The following is an 18,271-nucleotide window of genomic DNA, read 5'->3' as shown; positions in this document are numbered from 1 at the left end:
CGGGCTTTAGACTGAGTAAGAAAATTCCTACCCAACAAACATTCTTTGTTTAAATCAGAGACAACTAACACACGAACATCAAATTGTCAATCAAAGCCTTGTCCTTGTTATTATTTTCTATTTCACCACACAACGCTGTTTCGCCTTGCACCGGCTTTTTCTTTTTACCTGAGTAATCCACTAACAGAGCATGTGGAGCAAGTCGGAAGCGTGCATGGGAAATTACAAAAGCAAATCATTTGAATGCCTCTAAACACAATAACGTAACGGAAGCACGGAGTCATATAATGCAATAATACATTCATTTATGATCTGTACCTTGATTTTAGCTAACCTAGACTGATTTTCTAGAACCTGACCATTGTCACACTATCTGATGAATCAATATCCCATATTTACAGGATTTTTAACAATCACAACAAGCTCACATTGAGGATTGTTTGAGTGCATTTTCAGTTTGTACACTGTTATTATTAACTAAATTGCAAACTCTACCAACTGCACTCGTATTGGAGAACACTCAGTTTAAATTAGGTTCTTCGTTTGGTGAAAGACATTGGGATTTTAATACGGTAATTGAGGTGCAGATTGATAATACTATCATTGCTCGAACATTGACTCTTATTATTATCGTTATCACCTATAATTACTCCTGTGATTTTTCCCAAGTGGATTCTTCTTGTTTCCGTTCCCCTTTTGATTTCCCTTTTTAAATTTCCTTTTGTTTCGTCCTTTACGATTTCCATTCTTAAAGTTGCCTGCGTTTCCCTTTCTGGTATCATTGTTATCATTATTCTTTAATTCATGTACCTGATTAACTTTGACAGCTCTACCACGAAAATGATTTCGATCTCCATTGTTTTTACTGTCGTAATACAAAGTTTCTAGATTTTGAATGGCTGCCAAAAAGGAATTGTAATCCAGATTCGAAAACAGAGCTGTATGCGATAAGAAATAGATATCGTGTTAACAACAAAGGTTTGCGGTATGGAAGAAGACAAGCCATGTATCTTATTAAATCCGTAACAGCTCCATCAGTTTTAGAATCAAACACTTGAGACTGCAACATAGACAATTTACTTGTGATAATCTGTTCTGTTGCAAATTAGGCTTTAAATTTGTAAACAAAATCCGAAAACGAACTAAATGTTCGTAGTCTTGACCTGTACCATTCTCTGGCACTGCCTGTAAGAATGAATCGTAAAATATTCAAATATTGGGATTCGGGTAACTCTACAACATTAGCTGATCGTTCAAATTGTTCCAAGAACGACGTTGGAGACTCATCGTTATCTAACCAAGAAAACTTCGGAAACATTTCGATGTCGCCGTGACGTAATATCCGTCGTCTCGTACTTTTCAAATTACCACTATCTGATTTCTTTAGTTTGACTCTTTTTTAAATTTGGACGACGAAGAACTAGAACCACTTTGATTAAAACTGCTGTTTCCACGATAATTACATCTCAGGCTATTACTATTCATTTGATCATAAAATAGATTTGACCTACTCAATTTACTTTCTCGAAATAAAATATCATTTTCCTTCAATTTTTTATCATTACTATCAATTAATGAGGCTAATTGCATTTGGGTTTCGTCTAACTGTAACTCCAGCCCTGACAACTTAAATTTATTAAAGCAATACTTTGGCTCATGTTAATTACATCTACAACGGGCGGAACTGTATTTTGAGATAAATTTTCAAACCTATGGTACAGCGATCCATTTTTCTAATTTGTCTGTACTTTCGTGTAACAGCACAATAGCTTTTCCTTTACAATCTAAAGTATTTTCAAGACTGCTAACTGATCTTTATATTGACTCAAATTTTTCTAACATTTGGCCTATCCTTTCTTCCTCGTAGTTTGATATCGCTCCAAGGATCTCTTTGAACGCAAGGTGTCTCGCCGCCCTAAAGATGTATCAGACTCCGACGACCATTGGTTGGAAGAAGTAACCCCTTTTCTTGGCATACGGTGTCGTGTAGATAGTTCCAACTTCTGCGAGACACCCCTTGATATATAAGATTGGCCAAGATTGTGCTCCTCTTCTCCTCCACTGGTTTTGTCATGAAGACTGCCTATTTGGCGGAAGAAATTGAGCTGCTGACATTCCTGTACCATCTCCGTCATTGCTCTGACCAGAACAGGATAATGACGTAGCATCCCGTTGCTCACCATGTCGATTGTTCTCAAATCCATGTCTGTTTCCTTTGTATTGTTCTATACCAATGGTGCCAGGTAATGCAAAGTCAAAACAAGCAGACCTAGAACGAAATTGAGAAGACAACAGATTACAACTAATATTGGATCGATGATCCCAATCATTCAACTTAATATGTTCCTTAAGATTTTGTATAAATAATGTTCCCAAATAAGCATAGCTCTCATTCAAGAAGTTTATTTGAGAGAGAGGTGCTTTATAACTCCAAACCATGTTATAAAGCGCAATCCACGGACGAAAAATTTAATTAGCACTTATTCATTTTTTTGTACAGATTCACTGTCCAAAACTGTGGGTGAGACCATGCCAATTCAAAAGTTTTGGAAGATCGAGTTTTACCTACTTCAATTCAACTTGAATGAACTCAGAACAGATCAAATATACTTCACAGGATGTTTGGCAGTCGATACCGGTTATTGTTCCAAGGATCTATCTAGTTTTGGAGATTTAAACCATGCGAAGAAGTTCACCTTAGCAACGAGAGTTCTTCGTGTTTATATAGAAACGAGCAAATTCTCAACCACTTCTAAAATAATCGCGAAATTTGTATAAACTGTCTATGCATTGTGTGGTTTAACGTAAAAACGACACCCTGGAACGTCAGTGAGACACAGCAGATTTTTAATTCAATTCGAAATTGAAAGGGTTTGATGAAAGAATACAAAGATATTGTCAACAAAATGTTCCAGGACAACACCAGGACAAAATTTTTCTGTGTATGCTTTGTGACGCCAGAGAAAGGATTCATAAAAAGGCAGTAGTAATGGGGCGACTTGGCCTCACTTTTTGGCCCCTGGGTCCCTGCCTCAGGACCCATGGTCCCTGGCCGGGGTCAATGACCTAGGGGTACATAGGACCACCCCCTCTAAATTTTGGCAGGGGTACCTTGGCCCACCCCCTAAATTTTGGCAGGGGTACATAGGACCACCCCCTTAAATTTTGGAAATTGCCAAATCTAAAAATTTGGTATGGTAGCCTAGGACCATAGTATGTACCTCTATTAGTATTGGGTATCTATGTCGTTCCCTTTCATGGGTAAAAAAATGCCAAAAATTCAAATTTCGGAGGTTTTTGACCTAATTTATCCCCTTTGATGAGGTGTTATTACCCTATATGGTTATATGGGCGTATACAGGGGTCCATTACCTTTTATAAGACATGGGTATATTAATGCACCCCTTGAAATTTTTGGGAGGGGTACCTTGACCCACCCCTTCAATTTTGGAAATTGCCCAATTTCAACATTGGGTATTATAGTACAGGACCCTAATATGTACTATGATAAATTTGGGTGGTCCACCTCATTCCCTTTTAGGAGTACATAGGACCACCCCCTTAAATTTTGGAAATTGCCAAATCTAAAAATTTGGTGTGGTAGCCTAGGACCATAGTATGTACCTCTATCAGTATTGGGTGTCTATGTCGTTCCCTTTCATGGGTAAAAAATTGCCAAAAATTTAAATTTCGGGGTTTTTTGACCTAATTTATCCCCTTTGATGAGGTATTATTACCCTATATAGTTATATGGACGTATACAGGGGTCCATTACTTTTCATAACATATGGGTATATTAATGCACCCCTTGAAAAATTTGGGAGGGGTACCTTGGCCCACACCTTAAATTTTGGAAATTGACCAATTTAAACATTGGGTATTATAGTACAGGACCCTAATATGTATCATGATAAATTTGGGCGGTCCACCTCGTTTCCTTCCAGGGGCACAAAATTGCCAAAATATAAAGTAAGCAATACGTTATACCACGTGTTTGATTTTTGGTCGATTTTATCCCCTTTGATGAGATGTTATTACCTTATATGGTTATATGGTCATGTATAGGGGTCCATTACCTTTCATAAGATATCGGTATATTTGTACACTCCTTTAACACGTTCGCTGCTGAGGACGCCCATCGGCGTCCAGTACTGAATTTGTCATATGCGCCGGACGCCTCTCGGCGCTTGTCCCTGCAGCTGATTCACTTTCCCGCCAGCGCTAGCAATACCTGCACTAGCGCTGGCGGGAAAGTGAATCAGCTGCAGGGACAAGCGCCGAGAGGCGTCCGGCGCATATGACAAATTCAGTACTGGACGCCGATGGGCATTTTCAGCAGCGAACGTGTTAAAAATTTGGGAGGGGTACTTTGGCCCACCCCTTAAATTTTGGAAATTGCCCAATTTAAACATTTGGTATTATAGTACCGGACCTTAACATGTATTATGATAAATTTGGGTGTTTCACCTCGTTCCCTTTTAGGGATACAAAATTGTCAAAAATATAAACGTAAGCAATACGTTGTACCACGTGTTTGGTCTTTTGGCCCAATTTATCCTCTTGGATGAGGTCCTATTACCTTATATGGTTATATGGTCATGTATAGGGGTCCATTACCTATCATAAGACATAGGTACATTTGTGCACTCTTTAAATTTTTGGGAGGGGTACTTTGGCCCACCCCTTTAATTTTGGAAATTGCTCATTTTATATATTTGGTATTATAGTACCGGACCCTAACATGTATTATGATAAATTTGGGTAGTTCACCTTGTTCCCTTTCATGAGTTAAAAAAAAAAAAAAAAAAAAAAAGCCAAATTTTACTACAACCACGTGTTTGGTATTTTGGTTCAATTTATCCTCTTGGATGAGGTCCTATTACCTTATATGATTATATGGTTATGTATATTGGTCCATTCCCTATTATAAGACATGGGTATATTGATGCACTCTTTAAAAATTTGGGAGGGTACCTTGGCCCACCTCTTTATTTTGGAAAATTGCCCAATTTAAACATTTGGTATTATAGTACTGGATCCTAACATGTATTATGATAAATTTGGGTGGTCCACCTCGTTCCCTTCCATGGGTACGAAATTGCCAAATTTTACTACAACCACGTGTTTGGTATTTTGGTTCACCCCTTGGATGAGGTCCTATTACCTTATATGATTATATGGTTATGTATATTGGTCCATTCCCTATTATAAGACATGGGTATATTGATGCACCCTTTAAAAAATTTGGGAGGGGTATCTTGACTCATCCACTCAGTTTTAGAAATTGATTAATATAAGCATTTGGTATCTTCGTACAGGTCTTCAATATGTACCACTATAAATTTGGATGGTCCACATCGTTCCCTTCCATGGGTAAAGAACTACCAAAAATCAAATTTCGGATGTTATTGACCCCTATTTAATACGTTATATGGTTTATTACCTCTATATGTTTATGTTCTCTTTTAAATTTGGGAATTATCAAATAACAAAATTCGGTAAACGTTTTCTAGGACCCATTGGTATTCCTCTTATGGCCAAATATTCAAAATTTAAAGGTTATTGACCGGCTTTATTATTGAATAAGTACAGGATTTATTACTTTTTCATAAGACACAGGTGTATTTGTGTACCAATCTTAAATTTTGGGAGGGGTACATTTCTTATTGTCATATCAATAATTGGTAATTGTTCTTTGGGTAAATCATTGTGAAATATGAGTATGATCACGTGATCAGTTATTGACCTATGATGGGATTAGGACATTGGTACATTTAAACTTTGTAGGATAATTTGAGAATGCGTCATTGGTATTGATTATTCCCCGCCAAATATAAACGTAAGCAATACGATGTACCACGTGATTGACCTTGATGAGGTAGTGTACAGGGATACATAGCTATCCTTATTGAATCTTATGACTCATAGTCTTAAGGGAATACATGCTACAACACTGGCAAAGTTATTGTTAATGCAATTTCATTGGTTGATCACTATCTTTCGTGCAATCTGATTGGTTGATCACTATCTTTCGTGCAATCTGATTGGTTGCTGATTTTCAAATCTTTGCTGTATTCAGTTTTAAGTTTTGTTTAACATTTAAAAATCTTGGTTTCGTTCAACATTTTGCACTCACTGATAAATATGATCAAAACCGTTTATTTGTTAATCGAATAATTAAAAAACCGGATAAAGTTTGACGGTTAACCGTGAAACGTAAAATTTTTTAGTTTGAAAATTTTTTGTTTGAAAGTTTTTGTTTGAAAACTCTTGTTTCAAATTTGTGTTTGAATTTTTTGTTTCAGAATTTTGTTTGAAATTTGTTTCAAAATTTTTTGTTTGAAATTTTTTTGTTTGAAATTTTTTTGTTGCAAAATTTTGTTTGAAAATTTTTTGTTCGAAATTTTTTCTTTTGAAATTTTTCGTTTCCAAATTTTTTTGTTTAAATTCTTTTTGTTTCGAAAGTTTTGTTTGAAATTTTTTGTTTGAAACTTTGGTTTGACATTTTTAAAAGTTTGTGCACTCATTAGTAAAGAACCGGAACTGTTAGAACTAAAACCTCTGGCAACATTGTGGTGCAATAGTACACGTCAGAACATGGTGCAATAGTACACGTCAGAACACGATAATGCAACGTCATCAGTTTGCATTATCGTTCGAGTTAGTATTCATGATAACGTCATCATGGCTACTTGTCTGCAGTTTCTAAACACACGTGATGTGATGAAATCATTTACCAAGATTACTGATTTACAACAGAATGTACCTCATAGAATCTTAGCTAGCCAAATGATACCTACAAAGTTTGGATTAAGAATCGTAGTGAAGCTTGAAAATGATAAGAATATAATTTTACCAGCAAGATATTTTCCCATGGAACCATCAAAACAAGAAGAACTGCTGCGTTTCTTAAATACTGGATCTGTATCTTTATGTTACAAAGGATTCTTGGGTCGAAGTCATCAATTTGAATTTAGTACACAGCCGGATTCGTCAACAATTGTGATGAAATCATGAATTCAAACGTCAGCACATCAAACATAGTTGTATGAATTTGGTTGGTCAGCATGACGTCAGCAACTGTGATGAAACCATGAATTCAAACGTCAGCACATTCCTTACCAATGACGTCAGTAATAACTATAAATCAACCAATACACTGTCATCCCACGAAATCAAGTGCTTTTCAGGAGGCAAGTGCTTTTCAGGAGGAAAGATGTGTACTTCTAACGATAAAGAGTTCATCTTCGCAAGCTATTATCCAATAAATATATTTCAAACAAAACATGTGATGATTGGTATCAGTGCTAGAACATTTGAACCTGTGATTCGATTGGGCAAAGCAGAACAATTTGGTGTACAACTGACCTGTGAAGAATGGCAAATATTATGTTCACGAATCGACCAAATGAACGATTATTTTCATGATGAGCTAAATGTGACCATAGTCAAATCATTAGGCTCAAATCATGAAGTGGTGATGCGTACAGTCCTCGAAGAGAAGATGGTGCTGTTACGTAAAAAGAGTACATTCCATGTCCCTCGCAACATGGTGTATCTAACACAAACGGAATGGAACAAATTTATCAACGTATTCCAGTGTGTGAAACATGCAGTGGAAGTGTGCAACAAAACAAGTATATTCCTGAAAAAGTACTATTTTGAAAAATGTGTTATGCATATTGTACAACATGTATCTAGATATTGTGATGGTTGTCAACATCGTTCGTGGGTGCATACCTGTATTGATAAACAGTTTATTTGTGATCAAATGGACATTGAGTTTCCACCAATTGATATTGCATTAGACCTTAAAAGACTTCAATTGGAATTAAAATTATATGCTAAAGAGAAACTAGTGCAAGAAGTTCAAAATACATTGTATCGACAATATCCAGAACCACTATCTGGTATGGATGTATGTGGAGTGTAATAAAATGATCCATTTCAATGAATTGTGTTTTTTCATTTCAAGTCAACCCTATGTTCTGACGTGTACTATTGCACCACAATATTGCCAGAGGTTTTAGTTCTAACAGTTCCGGTTCTTTACTAATGAGTGCACAAACTTTTAAAAATGTCAAACCAAAGTTTCAAACAAAAAATTTCAAACAAAAACTTTCGAAACAAAAAGAATTTAAACAAAAAAATTTGGAAACGAAAAATTTCAAAACAAAAAATTTCGAACAAAAAATTTTCAAACAAAATTTTGCAACAAAAAAATTTCAAACAAAAAATTTTCAAACAAAAAATTTTGAAACAAATTTCAAACAAAATTCTGAAACAAAAAATTCAAACACAAATTTGAAACAAGAGTTTTCAAACAAAAACTTTCAAACAAAAAATTTTCAAACTAAAAAATTTTACGTTTCACGGTTAACCGTCAAACTTTATCCGGTTTTTTAATTATTCGATTAACAAATAAACGGTTTTGATCATATTTATCAGTGAGTGCAAAATGTTGAACGAAACCAAGATTTTTAAATGTTAAACAAAACTTAAAACTGAATACAGCAAAGATTTGAAAATCAGCGACCAATCAGATTGCACGAAAGATAGTGATCAACCAATGAAATTGCATTAACAATAACTTTGCCAGTGTTGTAGCATGTATTCCCTTAAGACTATGAGTCATAAGATTCAATAAGGATAGCTATGTATCCCTGTACACTACCTCATCAAGGTCAATCACGTGGTACATCGTATTGCTTACGTTTATATTTGGCGGGGAATAATCAATACCAATGACGCATTCTCAAATTATCCTACAAAGTTTAAATGTACCAATGTCCTAATCCCATCATAGGTCAATAACTGATCACGTGATCATACTCATATTTCACAATGATTTACCCAAAGAACAATTACCAATTATTGATATGACAATAAGAAATGTACCCCTCCCAAAATTTAAGATTGGTACACAAATACACCTGTGTCTTATGAAAAAGTAATAAATCCTGTACTTATTCAATAATAAAGCCGGTCAATAACCTTTAAATTTTGAATATTTGGCCATAAGAGGAATACCAATGGGTCCTAGAAAACGTTTACCGAATTTTGTTATTTGATAATTCCCAAATTTAAAAGAGAACATAAACATATAGAGGTAATAAACCATATAACGTATTAAATAGGGGTCAATAACATCCGAAATTTGATTTTTGGTAGTTCTTTACCCATGGAAGGGAACGATGTGGACCATCCAAATTTATAGTGGTACATATTGAAGACCTGTACGAAGATACCAAATGCTTATATTAATCAATTTCTAAAACTGAGTGGATGAGTCAAGATACCCCTCCCAAATTTTTTAAAGGGTGCATCAATATACCCATGTCTTATAATAGGGAATGGACCAATATACATAACCATATAATCATATAAGGTAATAGGACCTCATCCAAGGGGTGAACCAAAATACCAAACACGTGGTTGTAGTAAAATTTGGCAATTTCGTACCCATGGAAGGGAACGAGGTGGACCACCCAAATTTATCATAATACATGTTAGGATCCAGTACTATAATACCAAATGTTTAAATTGGGCAATTTTCCAAAATAAAGAGGTGGGCCAAGGTACCCTCCCAAATTTTTAAAGAGTGCATCAATATACCCATGTCTTATAATAGGGAATGGACCAATATACATAACCATATAATCATATAAGGTAATAGGACTTCATCCAAGAGGATAAATTGAACCAAAATACCAAACACGTGGTTGTAGTAAAATTTGGCTTTTTTTTTTTTTTTTTTTTTTTTTTACTCATGAAAGGGAACAAGGTGAACTACCCAAATTTATCATAATACATGTTAGGGTCCGGTACTATAATACCAAATATATAAAATGAGCAATTTCCAAAATTAAAGGGGTGGGCCAAAGTACCCCTCCCAAAAATTTAAAGAGTGCACAAATGTACCTATGTCTTATGATAGGTAATGGACCCCTATACATGACCATATAACCATATAAGGTAATAGGACCTCATCCAAGAGGATAAATTGGGCCAAAAGACCAAACACGTGGTACAACGTATTGCTTACGTTTATATTTTTGACAATTTTGTATCCCTAAAAGGGAACGAGGTGAAACACCCAAATTTATCATAATACATGTTAAGGTCCGGTCCTATAATACCAAATGTTTAAATTGGGCAATTTCCAAAATTTAAGGGGTGGGCCAAAGTACCCCTCCCAAATTTTTAAAGGAGTGTACAAATATACCGATATCTTATGAAAGGTAATGGACCCCTATACATGACCATATAACCATATAAGGTAATAACATCTCATCAAAGGGGATAAAATCGACCAAAAATCAAACACGTGGTATAACGTATTGCTTACTTTATATTTTGGCAATTTTGTGCCCCTGGAAGGAAACGAGGTGGACCGCCCAAATTTATCATGATACATATTAGGGTCCTGTACTATAATACCCAATGTTTAAATTGGTCAATTTCCAAAATTTAAGGTGTGGGCCAAGGTTCCCCTCCCAAATTTTTCAAGGGGTGCATTAATATACCCATATGTTATGAAAAGTAATGGACCCCTGTATACGTCCATATAACTATATAGGGTAATAATACCTCATCAAAGGGGATAAATTAGGTCAAAAAACCCCGAAATTTAAATTTTTGGCAATTTTTTACCCATGAAAGGGAACGACATAGACACCCAATACTGATAGAGGTACATACTATGGTCCTAGGCTACCACACCAAATTTTTAGATTTGGCAATTTCCAAAATTTAAGGGGGTGGTCCTATGTACTCCTAAAAGGGAATGAGGTGGACCACCCAAATTTATCATAGTACATATTAGGGTCCTGTACTATAATACCCAATGTTGAAATTGGGCAATTTCCAAAATTGAAGGGGTGGGCCAAGGTACCCCTCCCAAAAATTTCAAGGGGTGCATTAATATACCCATGTCTTATAAAAGGTAATGGACCCCTGTATACGCCCATATAACCATATAGGGTAATAACACCTCATCAAAGGGGATAAACTAGGTCAAAAACCTCCGAAATTTGAATTTTTGGCAATTTTTTACCCATGAAAGGGAACGACATAGACACCCAATACTAATAGAGGTACATACTATGGTCCTAGGCTACCATACCAAATTTTTAGATTTGGCAATTTCCAAAATTTAAGGGGGTGGTCCTATGTACCCCTGCCAAAATTTAGGGGGTGGGCCAAGGTACCCCTGCCAAAATTTAGTGGGGGTGGTCCTATGTACCCCTAGGTCATTGACCCCGGCCAGGGACCATGGGTCCTGAGGCAGGGACCCAGGGGCCAAAAAGTGAGGCCAAGTCGCCCCATTACTACTAAGGCATACAACAAAATTTCGGAAGCATTGAAAAAAGCGGGAAAATTCCGAAACCAGAATCAAACAATTTAAGTTTCCGGAAATAAATTTCGAGGCTTCGCGATATTAAAACCTCATATTGGTATCAATGCACCATTACTTCTCCCCTTTAGTGCTAAGAATATCTGACGAAGATCTTGTTAATGCAGCAAAGAGCAGTGAGTGAAAAAAGAGGTTTCATCCAGGCTAAACTGAAGGCTGTAGAAACAATGCCACTGTTCGAATACAAGACTAAATTTACAGTGGAAACATAGTAGTAAATCTTACAGAGTTGGGTGGATTATTGTATACAAAATGTAGAAACTCCAATGTTGCTTTTTTTGTTTTCTGTACTACTCCAGTTTGCACAGTAAACAAGAGACAACACTTTAGGATGTCTGCAGGCCAGTTTAGATTCATACACAGAGTCCGTGCAAAGACTACGAAGTTTTATTTAAAAACCAACAAAATGGCTAAATTTCAAGATCGTTCTGGAGTACGAAAATAGAGTCTGGTTTTAAAGCGACTTTGCAAACAGGTATCTGTAGTTGAATGGCAACTTTTGGCTAAGTAGCTATTCGATTGAAGAAAATTTCTTTGTTTCGACCCATCTCACTGTCAGCAGCACCAAATTCGTGGATGGCATTAGTTATACTTCGTCTTTCTTCCAGTTTCTCGATGATTCTTTCCCGTGTAAAATCATCCAAATGTTATCTGGCTATGTTGTTGTATGTAATACTACCACAATGCACCTTAACAGTTCTCTGACTGACACACACTATCTCCTCACTTTCATTCAACTGCTTCGTATTAGAGGAGCAGATCCATTTGGCGCTACGGTCACACCATGCAACGTCTTGCTCTTTGTGTACGTGTAGGAGACCTCCGGCAACATGCTGAAAGCTTTCATTCATTTCCACCGACCGCCGCATTTTATGGTATTTTATCTCGTTCTTAAGTTTTGTACTCCAGCATACTATTAACTGCAAAAGGCAGGCGATAAACGGTATCGTTATTATTGCCCACATTGGGTAGAAACTTGCACTGAAGGATGAAGCCAACGTTCGATCAAATTCCAAACACCAATTACCAGACCTGTGTATGGAAAATAATATATTAGGAAAAGTCAGTGCAACTCCCGAAATAAAAAAATAAGTTAAGCGAAGTGCGAAACCTCTCCAGAAGATTCAGGATGTTAGTTTCTAGAAAGAAAATGAAACATAGTATATGAAAATGTGTAAACCTGAAGAAAATACTTCCACCAGTTAACATCGTTAACAAACGCAGAAATATGCGAATCTGAATCACGAATGCAAAATAACGTGGCGAATGAAACTGCGCAAAGGGACTATTCAAAGCTATAAACTAAAATAAAGAAAAATCCCTGGGTGAGATAACATAATTAAGACGGTTGGAAGAAAATCTATAGACCCCATATTACCATTTGTCTGTAAGCTAAGGGTAAAAGTATTTTCGCTGAAAAAGAAAATACGGTTCGAAAATGTTAGGAACATGAGGGCGATAAGAAAGCAAATCTGGAAACGCATATCATATGTGTTCTGAAGAATTGGGAATCGAAACAACAAACACATAAGCCTGGAAAGTTCTGTGCCTTCACAATTTATTGAGTAGGCTCAAGAAGAAACCCCCGGGGAAAATCCTAGACATTTTACCATTTTAAGCCAGGGAAGTCGAGAGATCTAAGTACAGCATGTATGCTATTGAAACTTGACATTACTTCCAGCATGTTTTACTGAAATGTAAGTTAAATAAACGTGGGCATAAAACACTTACAACCTTGCAGGCGTGTGCTTCATGTTATTCTGAAACAGAGTGTGAATTAGGGAGACGGTAGATGTCTGGAACAAGAGACAAAGATAGTGAGCAATGTTTGTCGGAATAAGCGAGATACAAGCGTTGGGAAAAGTCTGAAACGCGTCTAGCGTGCTAACAAGAGCACAACGGAGTTTAGGTAGAGAACCTCTCCCCCCTTCCTCCGGGAAAGTAGCGCAAGGTTCCTGCACAATATAAAACCAGTGATTGAGATTTAAGAAGGCTGCAGGATCGAAAACCGGAACTTATGCCCCTAAAGCACAGTGTCTCCACAATGCTAATCCTGCAGTTAAGATTGTGGTAGGAGCACGGGATCAAAAAGTGGCGCATATACCTCTTCATCCGTTATCCGCCGGGTTTTGCAAAACTAGGAGAAAATATTCCCGTGGAAAATCCTAAGGCGCCATTCTACTCTGTTAGGAAAAGCGGAGGGCTAGATATAAGCCCTGGGGAGAGAAATCACCGCATCTGTATAATGTTTTTCTCCTTCTTTTCAAGTTGATCTAGGCTTCTGCGATGATAAAACCTTATCTAGACGAACTTTTTTCCCCTACAAATACTACTTTTGCTTTCTTTAGTAAGGATACAGGTGAAATGTTCACGAGTAAGATTCTCCTCAAAAACACAAGAATTGTGAGTCGTCGTGCTATCGTGTAGCTTCGTGCAAAACATCATAGCCATATCTATGCACCACTGTTTTTGATGCATCGAAGTCATTGTATTTATATAAGAATGTCCATTTAAAATTAACTATGCTCATTTTGAAGTGATCGTCGAAGATACATTTCCAAAAAGGTGTGTAGATTGAATCTGGCGAAATTTCTTCCTTTACCACTTCTGAGAAATTTTGTAGAAAATTGCTTGCTTGTTTCAGTCCTGGGCAAACTGGAGTTTTCAGTACTTTGAAGATACTAAAAGCGCGTCCAAGCGCGTATGGTCTTACATGCAGCGACGTGGAGTCTCCGTGTAATACAGTTCGCAAAGGTCAAAAGAGCAACATAAGGCGAAAAGAGCGAAAATGACCCGAATGAGCCACGAATCAAGGTTTCACCTACTTTTTCAACTTCGTTAGCCTATCCTGCCTGATGACATCGGTTGCCATCAGATCATCTTGAAAGCCTTTTGAAATTCCAAGAGTTTATGTCTGCATTGCTTCTCTAAGAAGCATACTTATTCGTATTTTTCATCCTTCTTTTGTCTTTTAGAAGCAATACTGATTGGATTCGGTAAAATTTCAGTGTTAAGCGAAAAGCCAAATGCTTGTCTCTGGTCCATGTGCTCTTGTCTATTAAAATCATGATTAGACACAGGCATGCGTGTAACATTGCATATTAATACTTTACTGTAAATATCTGCTTTATAATTAGTGATTAGAAATGGGATCTTTTACATTATTTATTCATGTAATAACGTTTTGTAGACATTACTCAGTTTCAGAATTTCTGATGTCCTTTATTGTCTTCAAGTTACTAAAATTTAAAAAGTAAGGGTAAGCTTAGGGAAGAGCGATCTGTAAAATAAAATTTTGAAGAGTTATTTTGCAAGGCATTATCTATTCTTTATTCTATAACTGTGTTTTGTTTCCAGTTTTGTTAACCAATTATTATTACTATTATTATTTCAGATCTGTTTCGAGCCAAGGTTAAAGAGGGATCAACATATATGGACAAGTTTCCCATGGACATCGCCATCGCAGAACGATTGACCGGAGGTGACCCTGAAATCTTGTCAAAGGATGACTTCGCTCCTAGAGAGCGCCCGAATTACAAGGAAATTTTTGGAGATTCGTCAACAAAGAAGAAGACTTCGAAAGGCAAGGAATCGCTTAGCAAAAATAGGAGTCATGGAAAAGATGGAAGAAGATCAATACGTTCAAATGGCAATACATTACTGATTAAAACTCAGGGACTAGTTGAAACTCCCAAACCTTTGCGACCACCTATTACGCACAGAAGATTTTTATACGAGTCCGACTATGAGGTTCGAATTCGCACACAACCTAGCGTAGAACAAAAGGATAATGTTTCCACAACTCCCTATAAATGCCATGTTTGTGGCTATACAGCAACAAGACAGAACGTAATAGTGCTTCACACAAGAAGTCATAGCGACACTTTTTTAAAATCAAAGAACGTTGGTGAGACTTCAAGTAAACCTAAGAAGATCAAAGTTGCATCTAATACAGATGAGAAAAAAAGTAGAAAAACGACTCCAAAAATTGAACGCCCGAAAGCCAAGAGAAAACTTCTGACGGCCTGTGATAAAGAAAAGAATCTGGATGAAAGTCAGGCAGGTGTGAAGGAAGATAAATCTCCGATGGGAAGTAAAAAGAGAAGCAAATTAACTCATAAAAAAAAGAAAGTCACTGAAACCAGAGACACACTCTTAGCTGATTGGGATGATGAAGATGTAGAAGAAGAAGAAAAAGAAAGAGAAAAACTGAAACAAGAACTTGCTAAAACCAAGATCGAGAGTGAAGTAAACGATGTCAGTAATCTGCATGAAGTGGATGAGAAAAAAGAAAGATCAAGTTGTGATGAGAAAGTTTATGATATAACTTCTGAATTTGAATCTATCTTGGCTGAAACAAGAGTACCAGTGTTACCTGAATTACCAACTTTACCCTGTACCCTTGGAGACTCCAGTCAGGAGAATATTCAGTTTGAAGCTTCGTCGTCGACACCTTTAGATAATCGTAAAAGCGAAGAGAGCGTGAGTGAAAATTTTAATACTCAAACTGACGCAGATAGTGTAGATGCAAAGGTTCCTTCGTCATTTAGTGCTTTAGAAGTCAGTGAAACCGAAGGTAATAAAACTTCCGTATCTTCTGATTCCTCTGAAGGAAAATGTACTCTGGATGCTCCTAATGGCAGTCAGAGAATTTCAAGTTCTACAAGTGAAAATATCGTTTATAACATTAACAATACAAAAACATCGTGTATTGTAACAACTACTGGAACGGCGACAACTTCGCATGCAGTTGATACTGTCAGTATGACTAATACAAATGTTGAAACCGGAACAGACACGTATGTACTTGTTACAATCGATGATACGGGTTCTTTACGGCCCTTGAACACATTGGACGGAACAGGAAATACGTTTCTGATACCACCATATGAAAATTCGCAGGAAGATTGCTCTCGTACATTGTATATTGATTCAACGTCATTACCAGTTAACACTTCTGCAGACATGGAAAATTTATATTTAACGATTAACGCGGAAGGTACACCACAAATGGTACAGCTGGTCCAGTCAGGTACGAAGACTCATACGGATACATTACCTGTCCACAGTGAACGAAGTGTAGTGAAAACGAAAGCCTCACAAGATATACTAGCCGTAGCATTGGCAAATACACAAGTATTTCAGAGCGAATTTGGTAATACTCAATTTTCGGTAGGTAGCCATTCATCGTATGTCAGTGTGACCAATAGTCAAAGTGTGAATTCGCCTGTTATGACTTCCAGAATTGTTGGTTCGTATCATTCATCTAATGACCCTTGTAAACAAATAACTTCTCAGGTCGTTGTGGAAGCAGAAAATAGTAAAATGTTGGAAATCCCAAGCTCCGAAGCGACTTTGGAAGTGAAACAGCTGGATAACAGTCAGGCATCAGCTTCAGCGAGCTCACTTACGACTTTAGCTAATGTTTGCGCGGAAACTTCGGTATGTGGAAACGAATGCGGTACGCTGAACCGTACAGTGGAGCACGATACGACACATTCGTCTAATGTAAAGAAAACACAATTAATCGGTAATAATGAAAGATAATTGAATTGAATTTAATCAATTTCTATCAAACTATTTCAAATTAGATTCGTAATATTAAAAAAAACATGGATCCTTATGCTCTAATATTCGGGAAACCAGTTGTACATAGTTTGAGTGTTGGCAACTTTGCTGAAACCTATTTCTTGAATATATGAAGTAAAATTATAAATTTATCCTTCAGTTTCATTGTTGTTAAGGAGATTTTAGCGAAGTTGTTAACGTTGCAAACAGACATTTACGAACTTGCACATGTCAATTTATTCCATGTAAAATGGTTAGATCCGTATCAAAGTGCGTAGTTATAAAATGCTTGTCATCCTTGGTAATGTAAAAAGTTTAAAAACAAGACTTCAGCCGATATCAAGGGAGCAGAAAAATCGTAATAGTTTCAGTGTGTTAACTGTTAAGGATAATTGATTTTTTTTTTTTTTTTTTTTAATGCTGGTGCATTGTGACGATTAAAATAACACAAATATCAACGGGAAGATACCGTATTGTGCTGTGCATGTTTAAGAAACATTTGTTATGTGAATAAGACGTGTTTCATTTTGTTGCACTAAATTTTTACTACGAATTTATGAGTGCGACAGATCTTAACAGAACTTGTGATCTTCGAACGCCCAATCTATACGTGCAATATGTGTCTTAAAGTAATAATTTAAAGTGAATTAAGTGGTCAGTTATACGCAATTACATTTTGCAGTCTATGCTGAACTGACATTACACATCTGTAAAAGGGTGGTTTATGAAATTTTTCGAACAGAGAGTATAAAATTTGTACATTCAAATTATGGTTTACGCCTTGTTTTAGTATCTATTATTTTATATACATATATCTTATGTACGCAGGTGAGATTTATATTATCATATTTATTATCTTCTGTTGTATAAAACAAAAAATAATAATGATGGTAATATACATTACGTAATTAGTGATATGTTATGTGTTAATGTTAGTTATTTTTATATTAAATAGAGGCAGATACAAATACAGATACGAGCATTGAAATTAGAAATAAATGGCGTTGACAGGGTTTTAGAAGAAATTAGGTGTATTTCCAAAAGTAATGTTAATATAATCTAACGCTGTTAATCGTCATAACTAGTTTAATCATCGGGAGAAAACTATGGTATATATATATATATATATATATCAACGCGAACTATACATTAAATAAGAAAAATGTTAAGAGTCATTGTACAATACAGAGGAGCCTAAAAAGTGTCAAACCTGGTCACCCCCACCCATTTTGGGGAGAGGGAGTGTACGTCGAATTTTCAAATGGGAACATAGGTCGAGTGATACTT

At 36.3% G+C, this 18,271-nt stretch overlaps 1 protein-coding gene across 5 annotated transcripts in view; it reads left to right on the top strand.

The window, feature by feature from the left end:
• Nucleotides 1-18,009, top strand: part of LOC145666523 (uncharacterized) — a 216,452-nt gene extending 198,443 nt beyond the window's left edge. For all 5 annotated transcript variants that reach the window (XM_081733816.1, XM_081733819.1, XM_081733818.1 and 2 more), the window contains one exon: nt 14,811-18,009. In XM_081733816.1, coding sequence (XP_081589942.1) covers nt 14,811-16,963 — 2,153 coding nt within the window. In that variant the 3' untranslated portion in view covers nt 16,964-18,009. The remainder of the gene's footprint in view (nt 1-14,810) is intronic.
• Nucleotides 18,010-18,271: the final 262 nt, after the last annotated feature.

Source organism: Thermobia domestica, chromosome 12 (genome assembly GCF_964235325.1).
Source record: "Thermobia domestica chromosome 12, izTheDome1.hap1.1, whole genome shotgun sequence".
NCBI lineage: Eukaryota > Metazoa > Arthropoda > Insecta > Zygentoma > Lepismatidae > Thermobia > Thermobia domestica.
The sequence above is the reverse complement of the archived record's forward strand: the minus strand, read 5'-3'. Positions and strand labels throughout refer to the sequence as shown.